The following is a 20,550-nucleotide window of genomic DNA, read 5'->3' on the forward strand; positions in this document are numbered from 1 at the left end:
ACAAATGCATCTCAAATTAGAAATGTATTTCAAACAAGATGGTTTAGTCAAAATAGTCACATTTTATTGGCAACAGATCTTGTTTACCCCTACATTTGGCATTTGATCCCCTCTGATGCACATTTTGCCTCTTTCCTGCCATGTGGCTTCTCTGAATTACACCAAATGTCATCAAATTTTCAAGTGACTCAATCAACAATACAAAGTTAAACACAGGAAAATGGAGAGCTCTTTTCAGTCTGGGAACGCAAGCTTTCCTCTAAAGTCTGATGAGACGTGTTGTCCCTTCACACTGATCGAAGGTCAGTTTAGCTCTGTACCCCCTCATGATTATAAGGGACTGTGGATAGGATTGGCTAGGGTAAACTGATCCTGTATCTGTGCTTAGGGAGTGACTATGTTCCAGCCCCTTGATATTCCGGGCCACAGCTCTTTTTCAAAACCCTGAATGTTTATTGAAAATATGCATACATAACACTTCTCCTACACAACAATACAAAACAGTACAATCACTTTTGTAATAACACATTAAAAAACGCAAACAGGTCCCCATCCCACAATAACTATTTTAATCTGCTACCAAAAACCCTTACTCCCCCAAAAAGCCCTACCACCTCCAGAGAGAGAAATAGTTATTAGCATCATCAAATCATTACAATTCCTAGGAACTCAAAAGAACAGAGTAGACACCAAGTTGCATACAGACATAGAATGTCACCAGCAGGTGAATTATAACTTTGTGAAAGCTTTTGGGTTCTTCACTTTTGATTTGCCTCAATTTTTCAGACATGACATAAGGTGTGGATGGAGAGTTCAAGTCCATTCAGTGGTCCAGGAGATGGAAGGGTCAAGAATGTGAGAAACACCATTCCAGACTAACCTTAGACCATGAAATTACACACACACACACACACACACACCGCCACTTTTGGGTCTCAAGCGTTTTGGTAAGGGCAGAAATGGCAACCGCAACCAACAGTTGCACAAAAATAGATCCCCCCCTGGTCTTATTCCACAGACATGCAAGTATTGAATCACCGTACAGAGTCTCTTTTTTAAAGGCGAGGGGTAGACAGTTTAAACTCTTATAAAGGTAAAACACTCCCAAAGCATAACCCACCACACTCATATTATATTGGCATGAGTGTTCGTGCGCATATTCACTGATTACATGTAAGAAGTGGTGGATAAGGTAAACATTTTACCCAAAAGACAAAAGGCAAAATGAATTATAAGCGGGATTTCAATTTTAAAAAAGAGGACACCAGTTGTCTGGTTATATTTTAATATGATAATACAGGGAGGGGTCAACCAAAAAAATGAAATAAGACCAAAAAATGAAAGTAACAAAATATTCAGTTCTTTTTAAACATGTAATATCAGTTCACAGAAAATAGTCATTACATACCCCGAATCTGGAGGAAGAAAGCTCTGTATGGTGCTTTCACCACTGATAAGGAGGTCTGGAGAGAAGGAAAGGGGTGTTGTGCAGAAGTCGGTCTCGCTCCGTATGGGCTGTACGTACGTAAGAGCGCAGCTATATGCCGGTGTGCGTTTGAATGTGGGAGGTTGTTTGGTTCTGTAACTTTAACTTCAATAATGCTGTACTACTGTGTAGGGTTCATGGAATTGTGGCAGGTGATCATATTAAAATTGAGTGTTTGTAGGTGTGACTTGGGGTAGACCTCAAAGCGCAGCGTTGTGTTTTGGGTATACATGTGGGTTTGTGGAGTGTTTGTGTTAGGGGGTAGAACGCTCTAAAAAAATGTCATTCTACACATGGAACATTAAACCTCTGTCTCCAACACTACAATCGTTAATTCCTCCTCATATGAAATTACCCTTTTCTTACAACACAGTTTACAGCTCGTTGAAATGCATGTCATTCACTTTCTTCCCCCTCCACAAAACAGATTGAATTCTGATACCTCAGTGCCTTTCCAATGGTAGGTGGTGGTAAGGAGAAACATAAAAAGCAAAGTCAAATGTAAAAAAGAAAAGCCCCAGCTAAAAAAAGAGAAAAAAAAGAATTTTCGAAAATGGCTCTAAAGTATTCTTTGTTCCACAGATAGATGTCGCTATGGGGCTTTGGATTAATTCTGAATGGGTTTAAAAGCCTCTTTAAAATTTCACGGGGGGGGAGCATGATCTTCTGCTGGTGTGACTAAAAGCACAGGTCTGCATGCACCTGCATTCACTCAAACAAACAAACCACACGGAAGCGCACCCAGACACACATTGACACAGAAGGGCACACACACAAAGAGGAAGGACAGATGCAGTCCTCAGTGTACCGCAAAAGTTGCATGTACAGATCTCTACAGCCAACAGTATGTCCTTCTTAGAGAGATACTCAACACAAGGGTTGCTTCACATGAGACCAGCTACCACTGACCCCCCACCTTTGACAGTTCACCTTTCCCCCCCTCCCCACAGGTAGATCTTGTGGAACTATGTGCTGTGCTGTTAACAGCCGAAGTGGGAGGGGGGAGATGGGGGAGTCAGAGGGTGAGACTTTGTAGCGAGTTTGTTCGTGTTAGACTTTAAACAAGGGATAAAAATAGCTTTTCCTAATTGAGAGCGTATTGTTCACACTGAAGCACTCTACAGCCACTACTCCTAGTTCAAACCTAGGATTCACCTGTTAAATGCTTACTATCGTTAAAAAAAGAAAATCAAAATAAGCAGAGCGTTTTACTTTGCCGGTTGGTTGGGTTTGTGCATATTTTCAGCCTTCATCCAACAACTCAAGTGCAAAGAAAAGAGCTAGTCAGAAGGAAGAGTTGCAATATCCCCCCCCCCCCCCCCCCCCTTCCCGCAGACACATGATAGAGCGACAGACGCGGTCCAATTAGTGCGGCTGGTCTGTAATGGCTGTCTGGAGAGATCAGGTGCGGGACACCGTGCCTGTGAGCCAGGCAGGAGGTGGGCTTCCAGGGGAAGATTCAGGGGAGAGCCCCTGGTTTGGCTGTGGCCTTGTTTGGGAGAGGCGGAAGCCACAGGGAGTACCAGTGGATCGGAGTTTCCGGGTCACTGGTTCTGGATGAAGACCTGGTTTTCTAAGAGTGTGTTCATCCTCACCTCCACAGTTTTGCCAGGTCATGAGACGCAACTGATTTACTTTTATTTCTGTTTTGTTAGGTCTAGGATTCGTTTTGATGTTTATTTGTTGTCGGTTGGTAAAAGAGAAAAAAAGTATTCCATTCCAAAGTCACCATCAACTGTCCATGTTGCTGCAGTTCTCTGGGGAAAGATGAGTGACATGAATAACTTGTAACACCTTTCGCTGTTTTACAGCCACTGTGCTAACAAAATGCTAGTGGTAGTTACCGTTGAGCCCATCCACCTCCTGTGTGTCGAGGAAGGGTGCGGGGCCCCAGACACGCACAGTGCCGTCGTCCGAGGCGGAGGCCATGAGGCCTGGGATGATGGGGTTCCAGCTAACGCAGTTGACTGTGCGAGTGTGCCCTGTCAGCTCAGCGATGGGCAGCTCACTGCGGCGGTGCCAGATATACACCTTATGGTCTGAGGGAGTAAAGTGAGGAGGGGAGGAAGGGTAAGAGAGGGAGAGGAAAGGTGGAGGACGTAAGAGAGGAGAGGAAGAACAAGGGTATTAACATTTTAAAAAAGTGGCAAGGTCAACCTACCCCGGGGCGGCAGGGTAGCCTAGTGGTTAGAGCGTTGGACTAGTAACTGGAAGGTTGTGAGTTCAAACCCCTGAGCTGACAAGGTACAAATCTGTCGTTCTGCCCCTGAACAGGCAGTTAACCCACTGTTCCCAGGCCGTCATTGAAAATAAGAATGTGTTCTTAACTGACTTGCCTGGTTAAATAAAGGTAAAAAAATAAAAATAAAAAATAAAACCTCCCTATTATATGCTGCAAGGCAAAGTCTCTGCATGTGTTTATGTTTGAGAGATAATTGGAATGAAACCATAGTGAGGGACACAGAGGTGAACATGTTTGTTCTAGGGCTCAATATCAGTCATTTCCCCAATCCTGAGCATAAGGAGTAGTTGATGCCTAAAATGGTTGCTGTTGGGTCTGTGGGTGTACCTTCGCTGCCGCTGGCGATGAAGTCTTCATTATGTCCTCCGAAGCAGGAGTGGATGGTGTAGAAGCCCTGGGTCACACCCTGGTACTTCCGAACCAACACCCGGTCCTGCAGATCCCAAAGATGCACTCCCTGTAGGGTGGGGAGTAATGGGAGCAGTTAGACACTAAAGACAACCATTAGCATTGCCACAAACTCCTTAATCTCCCACCCAGACACTAGTCCAATGCCTCCACACACACACTTCAGTGTTAAAGTATGGCACCATATCCCCACTCACCTGAGTTGCTACATTTAGCAAAGCTAATCTTCCGTTCTTGGAAACAGTGAAAGACATGATAGGATGGTCCTCCTGAACTCTGTAAGAGAAATTCACAACAAAGATGATCAATTACTAGTCTGTGTTCTGTTCAATATCTGCATAGACAATTCTATATGTAAGAGGAGTAATTCAGAGCGCATTAAGTGCTCCAGTATTGCTTAATTTGTATTAATAAATCTAATTATAAAACAATAAACAGCAGGAAACACTGAGTAACTCATGTATCATTTGTTAATATATAAATCATGCATTTATTATTAATACGTCTGTCAACGTGCCCTTTACATATTTTCAGTTATCTACTCATTAATACAGCCCTCACATGTTTCTGTCCGTTAGGTCCTCAAAGTTGTAACCCCGGATCCGCTGGTGTGTGTCAGACGCTAGCACTGTCCTGCCGTCCCCCACACACCAGAGGCACTGCACACGTACGCCCTCCCATGAGTCCAACAGGTTACCATCCAGGTCCTACCATAACACAATCAATACATAGGTCCAAATGGATATAGTCCAGATTCTGGGAATCAATCAAATCACACACAGGCCAGTCCATAACGGTATCGCCCATGCCCCTAGAAAATCAGACACACATTTCGGAAATTGCACAAATAGAAACAGACACATTAGATCCTGACAATCTTTTTGGAGGTCAGCAGGTTCCTGTCTAGTCAGCTAATCAATAAAGGTGTCAAGATGCAAATCTAAAAGTAGCCTGTCCATATTCAATGCTGTATTAGTCCCTCCCCACTGTCCTGTATCCTCCTCACAGATCACCCTGTACTCTCCCCACTACTCACACGCTGGCAGGACAAACTGGAAGAACCAACTGGTATATCTGGTGGATAGATCTCACACACACACACACCAATACTTACACACTGGTAGAACTGTCCCCTCTGTCCCCCGGTGACGAACCGTTTCCCATCAGGGTTCCAAGCCACACTGGTCAGACTGTCCTCGTGGGACTGGCTCATCTTGGTCCGCAACTCTCCCGTCTGCCCAGCAGGGGACAAAAACCACTCAGTCAGTACACAGACACTGAAGAGTTCCCAGCCTGGAGGTCCACTGCACGGCTGTTTTTATCAGTCCCAATAAAATCAGGAACCATCTGGCCAATAAGTTACATGAATTGACGTTTCTATTCATCTAATCAACTCCAATCAATCCTCGTCCTGGACGGTTGCAGTGTATGCCTGCACCAATTTCATACCAGCAATAACAGACAGCGTTGCCGGGCGGTGTGTGTGTGGGTTGCAATACCTGGCTGTTCCAGTGTGTGTGGGCACGCAGGGATTGTCCATATAGGGATGTCCCAGTGTGTATGTATGTGTGTATAAGTGTGGGGATTGCCATACCGGGACATTCCAGAGCCAGAGTTCAGAGCAGTCATCAGGCCCGCAGGCGATCAGGTAGGTGTCATCAGGGCTCCAGGCTAGGTAGGACACACCGTAGGCATGGCCCTCCAGGGTCCGCAGCAGCTTCAACTGGTGGCTCTCCTAGACACCACACAGACCAGGCTCTGGGTTAGCGTAAAGCACGAATGGGAAGACAGTGGATCAGGGGTCTGCAAGAGGCTTAGTTGCAGTCAATTTGCAGTGTGCAAATTATAATTATGTTCACTCCAACAAAAATCATCCTGTGGCTGAATCTAGTTGCCTACACCTGCAGTGGCCATCTTTGCCATTAATGCAGGAGATGACTCATCCTATATGGCATATAGTGGGAATGTACACAGCAGGTGGTGTGGGGGAAATGGGCTCAGCGTGGTACTCACAGGGTCCACCTGCCAGATGATGACGGTAGTGTCTTTGGAGCCGGTGGCCAGCTTCGTGCCGTCGTTGGAGAATTTACAGAACCACACCTCATTACAATGCTCTGTGAGGATCTGCTGTGTGTAGCACGGAAACTGCTTCCTGTGGGTATGGTCAACCAGGAGAGAGAGGTCATCCAAGGTCCAAGGTTTAAATAAAAAGGCGAGAGAAAATGGGGAGGATGAGAAGAAAATACAAGAGGATAGTGGAGAAACAAAGGTATAGAATGAAGAGGACAGTGGAGGATAGAGGCGCTACGGGTGAGAGGGAGTTCATAAACGATTGAGGGTGATATTTTATGTCCACTAAACTCCTGTAGTGCGCAAAAGTGACAGAAAAAAAACATACCATTCCAAACACACAGGACACTGGCATACAAAACGAGTTCAGAAAATTGCAGCTCGTTATTGCATTACATGCAATGGTTATACATAGGTTCTGAGCTTTTCCTGACCATGTGGGCCCTGAGTTCAAGTCAGGTCAAGGGGTCAGGAAAACTCTATAATACACAAAGACCCTATATTAAAACACATGCTTTTCTTTATATTTGCATAGATTATTGCCACCATCTTTACCGATGTGTACTGTAAAAACCGCAGAAAGAAAAGGGTTGTCAGGTTAAGTTTTTTTTGCACATTTCATCTGTGTTTGGCAGAAACTGTCACCCTGAGTGCGTTGCTGACCGGCTGCAGACGTGGTCCAGGAGCAAGGTGACAGAGTCCAAGCTGCTGTCCAGTTTGGTATTATGGTAGAGGCAGCGGTCCCTCTGCAGCTCCACAGCCTGTCTCAGCAGGGTCTGCAGCCGGCGTGGCGGCAGCATCACCGACGGGGGCAAGTATGCTGGAGAGGGTTGGAGAAAAGGACCAGAGGCAGGAGTTAAACTATAGTCCAGTCTGAAGTACATCCCTAGACCCCTGCGAAGCCATGTGAGAGTGTGTGTGTGTGTATATATAAGATAGCCACTCTGTGTGCAATGTGTTTAACATGATTTTTGAATGACTACCTCAATCTCTGTAACCCACACATAGCAGACATTGAATATCCCTTTGAGCATGGTAAAGTTATTAATTACACTTTAGATGGTGTATCAATACACCTAGTCACTACAAAGACACAGGCATACTTCAGAAAGCGCTCAGGGATTTTGCCATGAAGCCAATGGTGACTTTGAAACAGTTAAGAGTTTAATGTATATGCTTGAAGAAAACTGAAGGATCAACAACATTCTAGTTACGCCACAATACTAACCTAATTGACAGAGTGAAAAAAACTAAGCCTATACTGAATACAAATATTCCAAAACATACATTGTTTGCAACAAGGCACTAAAGTGCTTCTACACCTGCATTGCTTGCTGTTTGGGGTTTTAGGCTGGGTTTCTGTACAGCACTTTGAGATATCAGCTGATGTACGAAGGGCTATATAAATAAATTTGATTTGATTTGATTTAAAGTAAAGCTGCAACAAATGCGGCACAGCAATTCACTTTTGTCCTGAATACAAAGTGTTATGTTTGGGGCAAATCCAATAAAACACGTTAATTGTTAAGGACTGGAGAGTTTCAGGATAACAGAATAAAACAGCATAGAGGAAAACCTGCTTCAGTCTGCTTTCCACCAGACACTGGGAGATGAATTCACCTTTCAGCAGACCAAAAACCTAAAACACAAGGCCAAAACTACACTGGACTTGCTTACCAAGAAGCCAGTGAATGTTCCAAAGTGGGCAAGTTACAAATTTGACTTCAATCTACTTGAATTTCTATGGCAAAACTTGAAAATGGTTGACTAGCAATGTTCAACAACCAATTTGACAGATCATTAAAAATGGGCAACTTTTACACAATCCAGGATGGGAAAATTCTTAGAGAGACTTACCCAGAAAGAATTGGTGCCAAGGTGATTGTAACATGTATTGACTCAGGGGGTTGAAAACCAAGATGTGTTCTCTTTTTCAATATTTTACATTTTTATTAACAAATGTTAGAATTTCTTCCGCTTTCACTGATTATTTTGTGTAGATAGTTGACAAAAAAAAATATACATTTGAATCCCACCTTGTAAATCAAAGTGTGAATATTTTCTCAAGGCACTGTTCAAACCGTGCTCTTGTCTGAAGAGCCTGGTTTGATGAAAATGTGTTTTCTTGTATGCCGAATAAGTCAGATATTGTTGTTGTGGGAGGAGACCAGAAGGATGTGCTGATTTTGGAAGTGGGCTGCTCATTCCATTGTTACATGGAGCAGGCCTTTTGTGAAAAGTTCCTTCAATACCAGCCCCTAATGTCACGCTTGGAAAGCCTGCGATACAAATGCAAGTTGGTGGCGATTATATTTGGCAGTTTGGGCCACATACAATACATGTCAAAAGTTTGGACACCTACTCATTCAAGGGTATTTCTATATTTTTACTATTTTCTACATTGTAGAACAATAGTGAAGACATCAAAACTATGAAATAACACATATAGAATCATGTAGTAAGCAAAAAGTGTTAAACAAATCAAAATATATTTTAAGTAGCCTCCCTTTGCCTTGACAGCTTTGCACACTTGGCATTCTCTCAACCAGCTTCATGAGGTAGTCATCTGGAATGCATTTCCATTAACAGTTGTGCCTTGTTATATAGACTTATTTATACTGTATTATTGACTGTGTGTTTTACTCCAGGTGTAACTCTGTGTCGTTGTATGTGTCGAACTGCTTTGCTTTATCTTGGCCAGGTCGCAATTGTAAACGAGAACTTGTTCTCAACTTGCCTACCTGGTTAAATAAAGGTGAAATAAATAAAATAAATTTAAAAAGTTCATTTGTGGAATTTCTTTCCTTCTTAACGCATTTGAGCCAATCGGTTGTGTTGTGACATAGTAGGGGTGGTAGACAGAAGGTAGCCCTATTTGGTAAAAGACCAAGTCCATATTATGGCAAGAACAGCTCAAATAAGCAAAGAGAAATAACAATGCATCATTACTTTAGGACATGAAGGTCAGTCAATGTGGAAAATTTCAAGAACTTTGAAAGTTTCTTCAAGTGTAGTCGCAAAAACCATCAAGCTGAAACTGGCTGTCATGAGAACCGCCACAGGAAAGGAAGATGCAGAGTTACCTCTGCTGCAGAGGATAAGTTCATTCGAGTTAACAGCCCAAATAAATGCTTCCGAGTTCAAGTCACAGACGCATCTCAGCATCAACTGTTCAGAGGAGACTGCATGAATCAGGCCCTCAGCGTCGAATTGATGCAAAGAAAACACTACTAAAAGGACACCAATAATATGAAGATACTTGTTTGGGCCAAGAAACACGAGCAGTGGACATTAGACCAGTGGAAATCTGTCCTTTGGTCTGAGTCCAACTGCCATGTCTTTTTGAGAACCAGAGTAGGTGAATGGATGATCTCCGCATGTGTGGTTCCCACCGTGAAGCATGGAGGAGGTGGTGTGATGGTGCCTTGCTGGTGACACCATCTGATTTATTTAGAATTCAAGGCACACTTAACCAGCATGGCTACCACAGCATTCTGCAGCAATAGTCCAACTAAGCTCAAACCAGATGGGATGGTGTATCATTTGCTTTTCATCAGGACAATAACCCAACATACCTCCAGGCTGTGTTAGGGCTATTTGACCAAGAAGGAGAGTGATGATTGCTGCATCAGATGACCTGGCCTCCACAATCCCCCAACCTCAACCCAATTGAGATGGTTTGGGATGAGATGGGAGTAAAGGAAAAGCAGCCAAAAAGTGCTCAGAATATTTGGGAACTCCTTCAAGACTGTTAGAAAAGCATTCCAGGTAAAGCTGGTTGAGAGACTGCCAAGAGTGTGCAAAGCTGTCATCAAAAGAAAAGGGTGTCTACTTTGAAGAATCTAAAATATATGTTTTGGTTACTTTTTTGGTTACTACATGATTCCATGCATGTAATTTCATAGTTTTGGTTAAAAAAAACAACTGTCGTTCTGCCCCTGAGCAAGGCAGTTAACCCACTGTTCCCAGGGCGCCGAAGACGCGGATATCAATTAAGGCAGAGGGGTTGGGTTAAATGCGGAAGACACATTTCAGTTGAAGGCATTCAGTTGTACAACTGTATTGCTCTACAATGTAGAAAATAGTAAAAATAAAGAAAAACCCTTGAATGAGTAGGTGTCCAAACTTTTGACTGGTTCTGTACGTAGGCTTATGGTACATGGCCTTCAGATTACAGGCCTACTTAAGAGTAGAGCAAAACAACTGGCTAGGTAGTCTGCTCTGTTCCAGCTGTTATGGGCAGCCTAACTGTGTGGAGGAAAAGGTGCTTTTTGTTTCCTTACACGTCTTTGCATTAACGACCTTTGAAATATTTGAATATTTTATTACGTAATGTGATTTGTGGATTCAAATATTTTACTATGTAATGTGATTTGTGGATTCAAATAAAGTAATTAAAATGACAGTGTTCTCACTCTGTAGCTTGTCCAGTAGTCGGCAGCGGGAATTTGTGCCTTTGCCCTCCCACTCAGTCTTGGCGCGCAGGTCCTCTGCATGGCTACACATCAGATACCTACACAACACAATGTGAATCAGACTACAACACACACCTCTGGATACATCACTGTTATGCATAACCCGTAATAACAATATCACTAACCTGTATTTACTGTAGTAACACTGTATAACCTGGTTATTACTCCAAAGACACAGATTGAACTAGGACAATGTGACAAATGATCAACCACTGATGCAAAGTTGGTTGTTAGTTTGTCCTTATAATCCATGTCTTCAATAACTGCCTAATGGACAGACTGATATACCTACTGAGTATCTGTATGCAGCAGTTGGCATTATTGTTTTATTTTCATGCTGATTATTTGGATGCTGTCCACTTTGTACTTGACAGTGTAAAAGTTGATGATTAACATAAGTCAAGTAGTCAACACAAGTCAATCAAGTGATAGATGAACTGAGTATGTGAATCCTGTTTGCGATAGTTGATTGATGTGATCAGAAGGGACTACAACGGCATACTGACTGCGCATGTGTGTGTGTGTGTGTGGGGGGGGGCACTGTTATGTGATGACGTACCCGCTGAGAACATGGATGCGGTCTGTGTTATACTTGAGCGGTGTGAGCTCTCCCCTGAGCACCTGCAACGCCTCGAGAACCTTCCCGTCCTCCAGGTACTCCAGATACTTCTGCTGCAGGAGCAGGAACTTCATACGCTATAGAGAGAGGGAGGGAAAGAAAGGGGTAGAGATAGACGGAGAAGAGAAAGGTCGAGAAAATGAGTGGGAGGAGGGGTGTTGATAGATTCAAAACAACTCCCCCCGACGACTAATCCTGTGCTCCAAAGGAGGCAGGCACTCATACCAACATCGTTTGTGTGACAGGCAGCATTGCCATGGTGAGATTAAACAGGCGCCTATGGTTGGACTTGGGGGCACATGGTGGGCGTTGGCTTAACCCCAGAGACCTCACTGTGCCAGTTGTAACTGGCCACTTCCTTGTTCAAGTTAATACTTGTAACAACAAACAAGAGTGTTAACCAGTCTGGGTATTTTGGTCAGTTGTGATACTTCTGGTATTAATAAAAGGGAGTCTGTCTGGGCCTGCGGTGTCTATCAGTCCAAGAAATGAGGTAACGCACCGTAAAACAGACACATATGTTTTCAAATTATATCTATGACTCTGGTATGTAAATTACCATCGTCAAGTGCCAACCATAATCATAAGAGCAGCCATTCCAGGTTGACATACACTACATGACCAAAAGTATATGGACACATGCTCGTCAAACATCTCATTCCAAAATCATGGACATTAGCATGGAGTTTGTGTTGGGTGATTAGGCCTGGCTCACAGTCAGCGTTCTAATTCATCCCGAAGGTGTTCGACAGGGTTGAGGGCAGGGCTCTGTGCAGGCCAGTCTAGTTATTCCACACCAATCACGGCAAACCATTTCTGTATGGACCTCGCTCAGTGCACAGGGTTATTGTCATGCAGAAACAGGAAAGGCATAATCATTTAGAATGTCATTGCATGCTGTAACATTAAGTTTTCCCTTCACTGAAACTAAGGGGTCTATCCGAACCATGAAAAACAGCCCCAGGGTTATTATTCCTCATTCACCAAACTTTACAGTTGGCACTAGGCATTGGAGCTGGTAGCGTTCATCACTCCAGAGAACGCGTTTCCACTGCTCCAGGGTCCAATGGCGGCAAGCTTTACACCAGTCCAGCCAACGCTTGGCATTGTGCATGGTGGTCTTAGGCATTGTGCGAGGCTGCTCAGCCATGGTAACCCATATCCTGAAGCTCCCGACAAACAGTTGAGGTTGCTTCCAGAGGCAGTCTGGAACTCTGTAGTGTGTGTTGCAACCGAGGAGAGACGATTTTTACTCGCTACGCGCTTCAGCCGTCGAGTTCTTTGAGTGTGGCCTACCCCTTCGTGGATGAGCTGTTGTTGCTCATAGACATTGTCACTGCAAAATAACAGCACTTACAGTTGACCGGGGCAGCTTTAGCAGGGCAGAAATTTGACAAACTGACTTGATGGAAAGGTGGCATCCTATGCCAGTGCCACACTACAATTCACTGAGCTCTTCAGTAAGGCCATTCTACTGACGTTTGTCCATGGCTGTGTCATGACTGTCCTGATCAGGTCAGGTTACAGGAGACCACAACCCTACAGATTATCTCTCAACCCCAACAGAGGAGGAGAGATCTAGGGGTCTGAAGATGTGGGGGTTTTATGACCCCTCACACCCCTGGTAAATCTCGGGCCACAGACAAATTCCTTCATCCTGTTACTCTGGAGAAACAGCCTCAGAACATTAAACATGAAATAAAGGGTAGTCATGACAATAGATGGAATATGAAAATGTATGTCATTTTTGTTTTGTTATTAAAAGGTTAATAGATGACGTTATTACGAAAACGTTGTAATGTGAAGGGTTTTTCTACTATATGTTTATACATTGTAAGTTGTATGGAAAATATCCAAATCGAAGAGAATGTTTTGGGGAAGATGAAATGTTTAGTTAGTTGTCTAAAATTGGATTTGAATAAAATCTAGACCATGCCTCATTAACTTGGTACGCCCGGAGAATTGCCCTAAAGGCGGTTACGCCCACTTCGGACCCAAGGGTATAAAACCTGTGAGTGAAGACTTCTTATTGGTGTCCTTTAGTAGTGGTTTCTTTGCAGCAATTAGACCACGAAGGCTTGATTCATGCAGTCTCCTCTGGACAGTTGATATTGAGATGTGTTTGTTACTTGAACTCTGTGAAGCATTTCTTTGGGCTGTAATCTGAGGTACGGTCAACTCTAATGAACTCATCCTCTGCAGCAGAGGTAACTCTGGGGCTTCCTTTCCTGTGGCGGTCCTCATGAGTCAGTTTAATCACAGTGCTTGATGGTTTTTGCGATTGCACTTGAAGAAACTTTCAAAGGTCTTGAAATGTTCCGCATTGACTGACCTTCATGTCCTAAAGTAATGATGGCCTGTCGTTTCTCTTTGCTAATTTGAGCTGTTCTTGCCATAACATGGATTGGTCTTTTACCAAATAGGGCTATCTTCTGTATACCACCCCTACACTGTCACAACACAACTGATTGGCTCATACGCATTAAGGAAAGAAATTCCACAAATTCACTTAAACAAGGCACACCTGTTAACTCAAATGAATTCTAGGGGACTACCTCATGAAGCTGGTTAACAGAATGCCAAGAGTGCAAAGCTGTCACCAAGGTGGCTACTTTGAAAAATCTCAAATATAAAATACATTTTGATTTGTTTAACACTTTTTGGGTTACTACATGATTCCATGTGTGTTACTTCATAGTTGATGTCTTCACTAATATTCTACAACGTAGAAGATGGTATAAATAAAGAAAAACGCTTGAATGAGTAGGTGTCCAAACTTTTGACTGGTCCTGTATATGAACTCCATTTCAGGGCTCCATCAGAATATGCATGGATATTTGTTGTTCTTGTCAAATAATACTAGTGGTGGCAAAATGTAATTGCCAAACATTCCCTACACTTACCATCTGACAAGCAAATTACTAAATGCAGGATATTATACCCCCATGTATGAGGATATCTGTTATAAACATTCCAGTCAGTCCCTCCAAGGCATTCCAGGAAACACTAGAAATTCCACAGCCAGAAAGGATATGCCTCACAAAGGGGGGGACTATATATTTAAATTATTTAGCAGACGTTCCTACCTAGAGCAACATACAGGAGCAATTATTGTTAAGTGGCTTGCTCAAGGGCATACGGGCACCTAGTTGGCTTGAGGATTCTAACCAGCGACCTTTTGCAGTTACTAGCCTAACGCTCTTAACCGCTAGGCTACCCGCCACCGACTTTCTAATCTAGAACAGTCAGGTTTGGGACAGAACCGTTCTAGAACCTGTGTATACCCTTTCACTGCATGGCTGAATGTCTATGAGGTCAGGTTTGGGCTTACCACAATAGCGTTCGGAGAATGCATCAGTGCTCTCAGCTCGTTGAGATCATTCTCAGCCTGGACCAAAACAAAGAGAGGGGCAGGGGGAGACAAATAGTTGGCTCAGCACTTCCTCTCCACAAAAACAGCAAATCAAAACAGTTTACCACTACAAGGCACCACCAGTAACAACACTTTCTCAGTGTAGGAAGTCAAAAACTGTCATTTTCACAGAGTGTGGAGCCATTTTATATCTGTACATTTATGGGATAAAAAATGTAATATGATGTACATTTTTACAAACAGAAGGCTCTTGGAATGAGAGCATTTTGTGTCAATGTAGGAGAAAGTTCAGCCAAAGGAGCTAGTTTTATAATCAAATAACACATTCCTAAAGACCCCTTACTAGGAACGTACATATAGGTTTGTTTCAGAGTTCCAATCTTTTATTGATTGGCACCTATGTTTATTAATAGCACTGTTCATCTACTCCATATGTAGACTAACATTGGTGTTGTACATGTGATAAGATACTTACACTTAGTAACAGAACCATGTTATCGGTACTGTCTCTAAACTTAAGCGTAGCATTATAGGTGCAGGTGTAACTATAGTAACCAGGGACCCACCTTGTCCCACTCCCCCTCCATGACGTGGTTGCGGAACTTCGTGGCTGAGGTATGTTCCAGTCTGCAGCCCGACTCCTGCATCAGCAGGTCCACTGTTTGACTGCGGAGAAGAGAGGGGGGAAACATTACCTCTGTTTCCTGCAAAGTTAAATGAACATTAGAACAACAAGACGGACAAGAACAGACAGAATGTAAAGGAACTTAAATGTCAGCCCAAAATCCCATTGATCGTTGGCCAACATTAAGCAAACAAGACAGACAATGGACCTGATATGTTATACCAGACAGACAAAGGAAAGAATGAGGGAGAAGAAAAAAAACATCTAAAACCATATCCACCAATAAGAGAAGTGGCATTTGTTATCATTCTAGACCAGACAACTGTGAGTGCTATAAGTGTGCTGAAAAGGTGTCTGTGCTAAAATGGAGTGGAGGGAGGGGGTGTACTGACGCCAAGGCATGATGACATCATCCTCAGGTATCAAAGAAGAGTGGCGCAGCAGAGTGTTTTCAGCTTCACCCTGCTGTGTCCGACATGGTTCTCACTTGCCGTTCCACATTTGAAACGTTGGGTCGACATATTTCCCATATAAAGACACCGTGTAATGTCAGTCCCACTACCACACATTCAGCGGCGAGCAGTAGCAGCCTGGGTCTATCGAACACTGCATTAAGAGTTCATTATGGTGACAGGGGCCGATTTAGCCATGGAGGGCTCAAAATATCGTTTTCCTGCCGAGTCCTGATGGGTTCAGCTTGCGCCATCTATTATTAGATTCAACCAACGTTTCTAATCTAAAACTGCTGGTTAGACGCGAATTCAAGTGCCGCCATGAAACCATACCCCAGTAAGGAAGCCGTTCTGACTACTTCACCAGCCACCAATAATGATAAAACGAGGTAAATATCACTGACTAAAAGTGCGATGTCCTTATTTGCACTACTGACATTGTTGACATGAGTGATAGACTATTTGTAGACAAATAAATATGACAACGTCTGATCACATAAGTACACCGAAAGAAACGCAACAGTGCAGTGGTATGATAAGGGGGCTGTAGATAGATAATGGTTGTTGTCGTTGAAGACGACCGCCACTCATAAGAACCAGAGTGGATACAAAATGACCCGTCCGGTTTTCTACTATACAACAATTTATCAAGCTAAACTTATACCGACGTTCCCTTTGTAAACACCAAATGTCAATGTAATAATAAAACCAAAGCATCGAAAGGGACAAATAAGGGATAACATACAACGAAAAACGAATCGCCGCTCTATTGTTGTTCTCCCTACGCACTTTTGCGCAATCCTCTAAATGCAGATATTTCGTTGCAGAAAACTACTTTACGTGGTGCCACAGTATAAATAAAACAGGCCAAATTTAATCGGCCCTCGTGACAGGCTATGGTTAAATACCTCCTATGGTTATACGTAATTTGTAGCCACACAAGTCATTATGGATGTTTCGCTGGATTACAAAGTGATGTAATGCGATTTCAATCCGTGTAAAAAAAATATCGCTAGATAACGTCAATACAACACGCATAGTTCAACTAACTAGCTAGCCTAGCTACTCACTGAAAAAAGTTGGTTCGAGGTAAATGTAGCCAAACAAATTGTGTTTTATTCTGTATAAACGTGATAATAACCCCCATAACGAAGGCTAGGTAACATTTAGTTGCGCTATCTAGCTACCACTCTGTATTGTGCAAGATGGACCCCTTCTCCTTCAACTAACGTTAGCCTGCTAGCTAACTACCCCCTCCCCCATGTTTGTCCGTCAACCGCAGAATTCAGTTAAACTGCCCCCATGCAGTTTCGCTCAAAACACGTACAAATATTTGATGTGCTTGTATACTTCAGGAACTTTTCGTTCGAATGACACATCATGTAAACTTACTTTAGCCCTAACCCGTCGAGATGTTGTCCTATTAATCGAATGACATCTTCCTCAGACTGCGAAAGTCGTTTCTTCTTTTTCATGGAGCCAACCTCCGACCCCGAGGATGTGGAGGCGACACAGGTCCCAGACCCCAGTCCGGCTCCAACACTATTCCCATTGTTTGTGCTGGTTAGAACCCCATTGGAGTGCGTTCCCACAGCCGAGGATGACTCCCCGTTTTGTGCGCTGTTCAGGCAGGAAAGCTCCGAATCCTGTCCTTGTCCTTCCCCGTTTGATTGCATGTTATTGCCGCTAAGATTGTTGACAGGGGTTATGTTAAAGTGAATAGCAGAGGTGGCTTGGTGATGCGGAGAAGTAGCAGTAAATCCCAAAACAACTCCAGAAAGGCCTGTCGCAACTGTTGAAGCCCCGGGCTCTCCTGCTCCCTCCGCCGCCGAGGCTCGGTGTTTCTTCCGCGGGGGCGGCGACGCTCCGTCGGTGTCCGAGCCGGAGGAGAAGGAAGCGGAGGCCAGAGTTTCCTCACCGAGAGCGGCCGTGATTAGAAGCCGGCGAAGCCCCGGGTGGGAAAGGAGGTCTTAGCTCCCAGGATTCAGCCCTCGTAACCGGCTGAGAACGCACTGACTCTGTGGTAACTAGTCCCCTCAGTCGCTCCGTTTTTGTTGTTGTTTCTCTCAAAACAGCTGCAACCCCCTAATGGAGTCCAGACACACATCATTGGTCCAGACACGCTAACATTACCGGAAATGCATATATTACCCTGCTTCCGGGTAGAATTATATAACCAATAGGTGGCGCATGAGAACCAATTTCGCATATTGATTGTTTTTATGATAACAATAAATACATTTTGAGAAAATGGCATACAGAAATTTCTTCAGATACATATAATTAATTCGTGATGTTCAACTCATTGTTTGTGTTTTTATTAGAGGGGTCACTATGGTTTATATTCTGAGGAAACAGCCAGGATGATCGATCCGTGTACGGCTCGTTCAAACAAAATCTGAATTTAAACAACTAAGACAGATAATCAAATTAATTCATGTTTCTGGCGTAGGCTATTGGTTTAACGGTACACGACACGCCATCCCACCAATAAATTATTGGTAACGTCCTACAGTCTCACGGTGTGTTGCAGTGCTTCCAAAACCAAAACAATTGCAAATATGTGATATTCTGAAAACCAACAATTACTATAGTTTTCTGAAAGCATTGCGAAGTAATACGACATACATCCGTTTTTAGTCTTCTCAGTGGATCTGTTACACGTCTTCCTCTTAAAGTTGAATCTGAACTGAATGTTTGAGAGCTTTACAATGGAGTGAAAAACAGTCACATAGTCATAGTCACATCCTCATACTGTCTCAAAGTCCCTTCCTGTGAGGCTTCAAGGAGAAAATATGCAGTCTGCCAGATTTTCAGTTCGTTTAGAATGGGATGCAAACTGCATACATGGTGCAACAATGACCCCCAGAGGCCAGAAATAATGCTGCAATTCACTGTCATTTCACTGTGCTGAGGATTGCAGAAATACTGTAGGTAGTAGGTTGAAATACACAGACAATGGCAACCCATCATTCAGGGCTGTTTTGAGCACCACATTTTTTTTGCAATTTATATATATATATACACACTACCGTTCAAAAGTTTGGCGTCACTTAGAAATGTCCTTGTTTTTTAATGAAAAGCAAAAAAAAATGTCCATTAAAATAACATAAAATTGATCAGAAATACAGTGTAGACATTGTTAATGTTGTATATTACTATTGTAGATGGAAACGTCTGATTTTAATGGAATATCTACATAGGCGTACAGAGGCCCATTATCAGCAACCATCACGCCTGTGTTCCAATGGCACATTGTGTTAGATAATCCAAGTATATCATTTTAAAAGGCTAATTGATAATTAAAAAACCCTTTTGCAATTATGTTAGCACAGCTGAAAACTGTTGTCCTGATTAAAGAAGCAATACAACTGGCCTTCTTTAGACAAGTTTGTGGGTTCGATTACAGGCCATTTTTAGCAGTAGTGTATATTTCAATATGTATTTTTTGTGGGCTTGCCTAGTTGGCATTAATACGTGTCACATATCAGTTTGCAAACAATGTAAAAAAAAAATCAAATGTATAATTCAGTTAATAAAGCTGCATACACACATGGTCTGTTTTTTGTTTTCTTGAGGCATCTCCAAAATGCAGGTGTTTCAGCCTAGCTCAGTGCTTTCTGTGGTGGTGGGGCGAGCCAGCAGAAAATAGGAGCATTGCGCCATGATTGGCTCAGTGTTCTGTCACTCATGGGGACAGTACGTCATCACCAAGTTGAAGTGCTTAGTAAGGGTAGACATCCAAAATTTCAGCCCTTTAATTCCTGCCATAGAGTTATAATATAATAATAATAACAAAAAGTCTATATACAGTGAGTGCAAATGAGGTAAGTTAAGGAAATAAATAGGCGATGGTGGCGAAGTAATTACAATATAGCAATTAAACACTGGAATGGTAGATCGGCAGAAGATGAATGTGCAGGTAGAGATACTGGGGTGCAAAAGAGCAAATAAATAAATACCAGTATGGGGATGAGGTAGGTAGATAGATGGGCTGTTTACAGATAGGCTATGTACAGGTGCAGTGATCTGTAAACTGCTCTGACAGCTGGTGCTTAAAGCTAGTGAAGGAGATGTGTCTCCAGCTTCAGAGATTTTTGCAATTCGTTCCAGTCATGGGCAGCAGAGAACTGGAAGGAAAGACAACCAAGGGAGGAATTGGCTTTGGGAGTGACCAGTGAGATATACCTGCTGGAGCGTGTGCTAGGAGTGGGTGCTGCTATGGTGACCAGTGAGCTGAGATAAGACGGGGCTTTCCCTAGCAGAGACTTGTAGATAACCTGTAGCCAGTGGGTTTGGCGACGAGTATGAAGCGAGGGCCAACCAACGAGAGCGTACAGGTTGCAATGGTGGGTAGTGTATGGGGCTTTGGTGACAAAGCGGATGGCACTATGATAGACTGCATCCAGTTTGTTGAGTAGAGTGTTGGAGGCTATTTTATAGATGACATCACCGAAGTCGAGGATCGGTAGGATGGTCAGTTTTACGAGGGTATGTTTGGCAGCATGAGTGAAGGATGCTTTGTTGCGGTATAAGAAGCCGATTCTAGATTACATTTTGGATTGGAGATGCTTAATGTGAGTCTGGAAGGAGAGTTTACAGTCTAACCAGACACCCAGGTATTTGTAGTTGTCCACGTATTCTAAGTCAGAGCCGTCCAAGTATACAGAATGGTGTCGTCTGCGTAGAGGTGGATAAGAGAATCACCAGCAGCAAGAGCAACATCATTGATGTATACAGAAAAGAGAGTCGGCCCGAGAATTGAACCCTGTGGCACACCCATAGAGACTGTCAGAGGTC

At 43.2% G+C, this 20,550-nt stretch overlaps 1 protein-coding gene across 2 annotated transcripts; it reads right to left on the minus strand.

Moving 5' to 3' along the window:
* Positions 1-42: 42 nt before the first annotated feature.
* On the minus strand, positions 43-17,881 carry LOC109866264 (WD repeat-containing protein 26). 2 transcript variants are annotated; one of them, XM_020454830.2, is made up of 14 exons: positions 17,143-17,881; positions 15,240-15,339; positions 14,632-14,688; positions 11,241-11,377; positions 10,622-10,719; positions 6,870-7,026; positions 6,150-6,288; positions 5,731-5,871; positions 5,251-5,370; positions 4,698-4,843; positions 4,334-4,412; positions 4,056-4,185; positions 3,331-3,525; positions 43-3,243 (listed from the first exon to the last, which is right to left on the minus strand). In XM_020454830.2, exons 1-14 carry the CDS (start codon positions 17,424-17,426, stop codon positions 3,218-3,220), a joined length of 1,809 nt encoding a protein of 602 aa, XP_020310419.1. In that variant the 5' UTR covers positions 17,427-17,881; the 3' UTR covers positions 43-3,217. The 2 variants fall into 2 exon arrangements, with proteins under 2 accessions (XP_020310419.1, XP_020310417.1); XM_020454828.2 differs by having other exon boundaries at positions 6,852-7,026.
* Positions 17,882-20,550: the final 2,669 nt, after the last annotated feature.

This window comes from Oncorhynchus kisutch, linkage group LG21 (assembly GCF_002021735.2).
Source record: "Oncorhynchus kisutch isolate 150728-3 linkage group LG21, Okis_V2, whole genome shotgun sequence".
In the NCBI taxonomy this organism is placed as follows: Eukaryota; Metazoa; Chordata; class Actinopteri; order Salmoniformes; family Salmonidae; genus Oncorhynchus; species Oncorhynchus kisutch.